The sequence below is a fragment of the Aptenodytes patagonicus genome, chromosome 14 (genome assembly GCF_965638725.1).
Source record: "Aptenodytes patagonicus chromosome 14, bAptPat1.pri.cur, whole genome shotgun sequence".
Classification (NCBI taxonomy): Eukaryota; Metazoa; Chordata; class Aves; order Sphenisciformes; family Spheniscidae; genus Aptenodytes; species Aptenodytes patagonicus.
This window is the reverse complement of record NC_134962.1, coordinates 1,822,070-1,828,231: the sequence shown is the minus strand read 5'-3', so window position 1 is coordinate 1,828,231 and position 6,162 is coordinate 1,822,070. Positions and strand designations below refer to the sequence as shown.

General features: G+C 69.9%; 1 protein-coding gene across 2 annotated transcripts; it reads right to left on the bottom strand.

Annotated features, from left to right (window-relative positions):
- Positions 1-732: 732 nt before the first annotated feature.
- SLC2A4RG (SLC2A4 regulator) lies at positions 733-3,623 on the bottom strand. 2 transcript variants are annotated; one of them, XM_076351872.1, is made up of 7 exons: positions 3,463-3,623; positions 2,352-2,461; positions 2,018-2,262; positions 1,695-1,795; positions 1,319-1,583; positions 1,091-1,170; positions 733-993 (listed from the first exon to the last, which is right to left on the bottom strand). In XM_076351872.1, exons 1-7 carry the CDS (start codon positions 3,537-3,539, stop codon positions 882-884), a joined length of 990 nt encoding a protein of 329 aa, XP_076207987.1. In that variant the 5' UTR covers positions 3,540-3,623; the 3' UTR covers positions 733-881. The 2 variants fall into 2 exon arrangements, with proteins under 2 accessions (XP_076207987.1, XP_076207986.1); XM_076351871.1 differs by lacking the exon at positions 3,463-3,623 and adding an exon at positions 3,095-3,454.
- Between the last annotated feature and the right edge of the window lie 2,539 nt (positions 3,624-6,162).

Below are 6,162 nucleotides of genomic sequence, written 5' to 3'. Positions count from 1 at the left end.
CAGGACGAGATGGGAGAAAAGGGGGGGGGGGGGGGGGGGGGGGGGGGGGGAAGGGGTTTGAAGGGAATAAAGTCCCTTAAAACCCCCCCCCGGGGCTGGAGGCATCACGCTGCCGCAGCACCGCGGCCAGTGCGCTCTCGTGCCCTGGGAGGGAGTATTTAAAAATACGAATTTTCATATATTTTATTTAAAAAATAAAAACACACGAAGGAAAAAAAGGAGGGGGGGGGGGAAAAAAAAAAAAAGAAATCTTCCTGTGCAGTTTGGCTTAGTGCAAATGGGCGCGTTCCTGCAGGCACTTCCCGGAGCATCGCCCCGGCGGGAGCGGCTGCTCCCCCAATACAAAAAATAGAGAGAAACGATGATACAAAGAGTAAAAACCCCCTCGGGGGGGGTTGGGGGGGGGGGGGGCAGGCGCCCACCTCTGCCCTGGCCACTGGGGCCCCCCCCCGCCCCCGAGAGCAGGTGGGGGGGCAGGAACGGACACCCCCTTTTCCGAGCCCCCGCCGGCCGCAGGCACAGCTTATTTGAGCAATAGGCAGCCCCTGGCCCTGGGGGGGGGGTCCCCAACCCGGCATGGGGAGGGGGACCCGGAGCAGCCGGCTGCCCCCCGCCAGCCCCCGCCGCGGTGCTGGCAAGGCCGGGGGGGGGGGGGGGTGGGGGGGTGGGGGGGGGGCAGATTTAGCTTATTTTCAAAGGAAAAATAGGGGGGGGGGGACATGAGCTCCGTGGCGGGGGGTGCTGTGTGCATAAAGCTTTCGGGGGGCCGTTCCCTGAGTCCGGGGGGGCCCCGGGGCGGCAGGCGGGGCGCGAAGGCACCTCAAGTGCAAAATGTGCAAGAAGGAGGGAGCGCCGCCGCGGCAGCACCGGCGGCACCAGCGTCAGTCGAGGAAGCGCTGGCAGGCCTTCTTCCAGCGGCACGCCGTGCACCACATCTCCCGGTTCTCCATGCCGTACACCTTGCGGCACTTCTTGGCCTCCCCCCGCGGCCTCCTGAGGGCAGAGGGGGGACACGTCACGGGGGGCGGGGGGGTGGGGGGGAACACAGACACGAGGGGAGGGGGCAGGGGCGCGGACGGTGATGGCTCACCTGGGGACGGCGGGTGGCTTGGGCGGCGGCGGGGCGGGCGCAGCTGGGGGCACCGACGGGCGCGGGGGGGCCGGGCAGCCCTGCCGAGAGAGGACACGGCCCCATGTCAGAGCTCGGCTGTAATGCCGGCACCGAGCGGCTGGGGGGGGGGGGGGGGGGGCCGGAGGGTGATGGTGATGCGGTGAGCGCGGCGGCGGCAGCCCCTCCATCCCCGTCCCCCCCCCTCACCTGGTACGCGTGGTCGGTGTGGACGTGGCAGAGGCCAGGGGGGGCCGGGGGGCTGCGAGGGGAGGCCAGCGCCAGGTCGGGGATCGGCAGCGCCGGCGGCGCCGGACCCTGCGCCTCGGGGCCGGGGAAGGCGGGTGGCACCGAGGAGGTGGGCGAGACGGGTGTCAGGCTGGAGAGCCCGTCCGTCAGCGAGTCCACGTCCACGTCCAGCTCCGTGTAGTAGAAGTCCTCCTCGCCGTCACTCTGCTCGAGGTCAGCTTTCCGGCTGCGGGGAGAGCGGGGTCTGGCTGGGGCGGCTCTCTTCCCCCCACGGCAGGACCCCGCAGGGGGCACCGGGAGGGTCTGGGGGTGTCCAGGGAGGACCCCACGCGCTTACCCAAGGTGCACGGTTCGGATGTGCTTCTGCATCCCTGAGGAGCTGCTGAGGACTTTGCCGCAGCTCTTCCACAAGCACTTGAACATCACCTTGGTGGAGTTCTGCAGGAGAGAGGCGTCAGGCCGGCAGCCCCATCCCCGTCCCCAACATCATCCCCATCCCCAACCTCATCTCCAACCCCGCTGTCGTCCCCAGCGTTAGCCCCATCCCCAACATCATCCTCATTGTCGTCCCCAACCTCGTCCCCACCGTCATCCCCATCCCTAACCTCATCCTCCTCCTCACTATCCCCATGCCCAACCTCATCCCCAACTTCATCCCACCTTCCTCTTCCGCGGAATGGGCTCTCCGAAGACGAAGTGGGTGCCGTCGGGCTCGTCGGGGCCCTCGTCCGGCAGCGGGGCAGGCAGGAAGGTGCTGGGGACGTGGCTGGAGAGCGGGGGCGACGGGGTGGAGGGGGTGGAGCGGTCGCTGGGGGGGTCCCAGCTCCAGTCCCCGCTGGTGTTGCTGCTGCTGCTGCAGCTGGAGGACATGGCGGGCGCCTCCTTCCAGACCTCGCCGCCAGGCTCTGGCGAGGAGGAGGAGGAGGAGGAAGGTCAGGGCCTGCCATGGGACACGTGTCCAGGGATGGGGGGAGGGACAGGGGCACGCTCTTACCTGGGGCGGGGGTGGCCGGCGGGTGACCGAGCACCAGCGGGCTGGTGGAGAGGCTGGTGAGCACCGTGGCCGCCATCACCTCGTCGATGCCCGCCTTGCCCGAGAGCTTCCTGCCAGCGAGAGCAAAGGGGGGGGGGGGGGGGGGGGGGGGGGGGCGGCTGCAGTGAGGAAGGACGAGGCCCCCCTGGGACCCTTCATCCCTCTCCATCACCCACCGAGGTGCCGGGACCCCCTACCCCTGGTGATCAGGTCTGCACCCACCCCAGGGGTGGCTTGTGGTTGGGAGACATGGGTGGCGCAGGGTCACGGTGGCCACACCGTGCTGGGGGCATCACCACGTGCAAAGGCACCCATGGGTGCCCCGTCCCCTTGCAGCACCCTGCGATGCCGGGCTGACCCCAGGCGTCATCCCAGCAGCCGGACTTGAAACCCCGCTGGGCAGCAGTGCAGGCAGCGGAGCAGGCAGCAGTACAGGCAGCCAGCCAAAACGCCGCTGTTTACCACTCCGGGGGGGGGGGGGAACCCTACGCGTCCGCGGGCAGCGCCGCGCCGGAGGGTACCGGCACCTGCATCCTGCCGTGAGTGCCGAGAAACACGGGGTTTGCTCAGCTGGGGCCAAACAACTTCCTGAAGTGGAAAAAAAAAAACCCAAAAAAACCCAACAAAACCAAACCAAACTCCTAAAAAAAAAATTAAACAAAAAAAAGCGAGAGGTCAGGAGCAACAGAAGCCATTTTGCAAACCTCTCATGCCGCGGGGACGGATAAATACGGCGCTGGAGAGCGGCGATGCTCTCCGAGCCCTCGAGCGGTCGCGGTGCTCAGTGCCGGCGAGGCTTTGCTCGAGCACCACGACTGCTCGAGGGCTCGTGTACGGGGCCTTGCTTCATCACCCGCCGGGGCCACGGCCGGGCAGAGCCCTCGGTGCTGCCGTACACGGGACGGCCCGTCACAGTCGGAGACCCCGACGCTGCGGACGAGTGGCCAAAGTCCTCCTCTTGCAGCCGGCGGAAAAAAATCCCGGCTTCCCGCGGTGAAGCCGGTGCTGGCAGGAGGTTTCGGCAGGCTGGTCGCCGTCACCGTTGCCCTTTCCGCCGCCGTCGTGGTCCTACCTGTGCCGGGGCACGGGGATGTACGCCGAATGCAGCGCCAGGCATCGCTCCAGCCCGGCGTCCAGCACCCGCAGCATCGCTTCCCGGCTGGCCGGCTCCCGGCGCGGCAGCGTCTCCCCCAGGCGTGGCAGCCAGCCCTCGGCTCCCGCCGGCAGCCCCCGGCCGCCGCAGGGGAGAGGAGCCTGCGGGAGAGACGGCGGTCGTCAGCGGGGGATCCCCCGAGCACCGGGTCCCGCGGGGATCCCCTCGACCTCCCTGGGGAGGGGAGGCGGCGCAGGGGAGCTGGATCAGCGCCTGCAGGCAGGGCTGCGGCGGGACCCTGCCGGCCACTCGGCGGGTCCCTCTGGGGTAGATCCCAGGTGGATCCCACCAGGTCGCAGCTGGGATCCAGCCGGGATTTCCCTGGCGCTCTGCAGAGGCACAGAGAGCATCCTCCGCGAGGCTGCTCCCAGTGCCGTCACCCGCCGGCTGAGCGTCAGCTGCCAGCGGATCCCTCCCCAGGCAGATCCCCAGGGCCACAGTGGGGATCCAGAAGGGATCTCCGCAGAGCCAGAAGAAGTCCTGACACCCTCCTGCAGGGTGGCCCCAAGGCGGCACCCACGTGCCACATGACAGCACCGAGCGGATCCCGCTCTGAGCAGATCACCCGGGATCCAGCAGGGATCCCCACAGAGCTCTGCAGAGCAGGGAGCAGGCTTGGCCCTGCCGTGCCAACTGGAGACAGCAGCACCCACTGACTGAGCACTGGCACCAAGTGGATCCCACTCCAGGCGGATCCCAGATGATCTCCTTGGGACTGGGCTGGGGCCCCGTGGGGATCCCCCGAGAAGTGGGGAGCAGCCCTTCCCGTGGGGCTGACCCAGGTCAGCAGCACTCGCTGGTCAAGTTTGTCGACCAGGTGGATCCCTCTACAAGCTGTGCCTGGGCAGATCACCCAGGGCTCAGATCCAGCAGGGATCTCCCCTGAGCCCTGCAAAGGAAGGAGCCGACTCGGTGTGCTCCTCAGGGCTGCTTCAAGACAGCTGCGTCCATTGGCTGACTGTCAGCACCAAGTGGATCCCTCCCCAGGCAGATTCCTGGAAGATCCCAAAGGGCTGGGATCCAGCATGGATCCCCCTGGAGCTCCGCAGAGTGGGGAGTCTGCTCCAGGAGATCACCGTCCTCTGGCTGCGTGGCAGCACTGAGCAGATCCCTCTCCAGCCAGATCACAAGCAGATCCCCCCCGAGCCGGGCTGGGATCCTGCAGGGATCCCCCTAAGCTCTGCAGAACCAGACTGGGCTGCTCCGGGACAGCAGTGCTGCCTGCCCACGTGTTGGCAGTCAGCAGATCCCTTTCCAGCAGATCCCGAGCAGATCCTCTGGGGCAGAGCCGGGATCCGGCAGGGATTCCCCCCCCCCCCCGCCCCAGCTCTGCGGGGCAGGAGCAGAGCGGGCTGCCCCGAGACAGCAGCGCCCGCGGGCCGGCTGAGCGGATCCCTCCCCAGGCAGACCCTGAGCAGATTCCCCAGGGCTGGGATCCAACAGGGATCACCCGAGCGCTTCAGGGAGCCGAGCGGGCTGCTCCAAGGGAGGAGTGTCCGCCGGCGCCAGCACGGAGCAGATCCCCCAGGCCTCTGCCGAGCCGGGACCACGGAAGGAGAGCCCGCTGAGTGGATCCCCACCCCGGGATCCAGCGGGATCCCTCCCTCCCCCCCCCCCCCTCCCAGCTTGGCCGAACCCCTGGTTCGCACCGGGGATCCAGCCGGGATCTCCCCAGCTCTCACCCACCAGCAACGCCGGGACGGATCCCCCTCCCTTGGGATTTACCGGGACCGGGGCGGGGGGGGGGGGGGGGGGGCGGCGGCGGGGCGCGGGGGGGGGGGGGACACCCCCCCCCCCGCGCCCCGCCGCCGCCCCCCCCCCCCCCGAAGTTTGTCCCCGAGCGGCGCCATTTTAGTGGCGGGGAAAGTTTCGGGCGGGCCGCTGTCAGCTGTCACCGCCCCCCCCCCCTCCCTCCCTCCCTCCCTCCCTCCCCCGGCTCCCCCCCGGTCGCCGCCGCCACCGCCCCCGGTACCTTCGGGGCGGCGCCGCCACCGCCGCCGCCGCCGCCGCCGCCGCCGCCGGGTTCGGGAGGAGGAGGCGGCGGAGGATCGCGGCGGCGGCGGCGGGCGGCGGCCAGCAGCACCGTGGGCGGGCGCGGGGGCTCCATGCGGGAAGCGGCGGCGGCGGCGGCGGCCGCGGCCGGGCCCGGCGGGGGAGCGCGCTCCGCCGCGCGCGGCCCGGTGTCGGCGCCGGCCAGGCCACGCCCCCCACGCCCCCCGCCATTGGCCAACGCGCCCGGGTTGGAACGCGGCCGCCGCTTTCGCCGCTTCCTATTGGCTCCGCCGCGCTGCCACTTTACGCGCCGCGACACGCCCCCGCCGCGACACGCCCCCGCCGCGACACGCCCCCGCCGGCAGCGGCCATCTTCGCGCGCCCCGCCCTCCCGCCGCCCCGCGCGCTGCCCGCGGGGCCCCCCAAAAACCGACCCCCCCCCTCCATCCACCGTCCCTTAAACCGGCGTTTCGGGTCCCCCCCCCGTTAGTTTTGGGACTCGGAGACCGGCGGGCGGCCCCCGTAAAGTCGCGCCCCCCCCCCCCCTCCCCGCCAAAGTCGGGGGGCTCCCCGAAAGTTGCCGGGTGTCCCCAAAAAGTTCTGATTTTATTATTATAGGGCGGAATT

Bases quoted from the DNA above. Each gene is read 5' to 3' on its own strand.
- SLC2A4RG (XM_076351872.1), bottom strand. From the start codon at position 3,539: ATGCTGCGGGTGCTGGACGCCGGGCTGGAGCGATGCCTGGCGCTGCAT. The intron at 2,462-3,462 runs GTAGGACCACGA...TCTCGCTGGCAG, and splicing joins ATCCCCGTGCCCCGGCACAG to GAAGCTCTCGGGCAAGGCGG. The intron at 1,584-1,694 runs GTAAGCGCGTGG...CTCTCCCCGCAG, and splicing joins ATCCGAACCGTGCACCTTGG to CCGGAAAGCTGACCTCGAGC.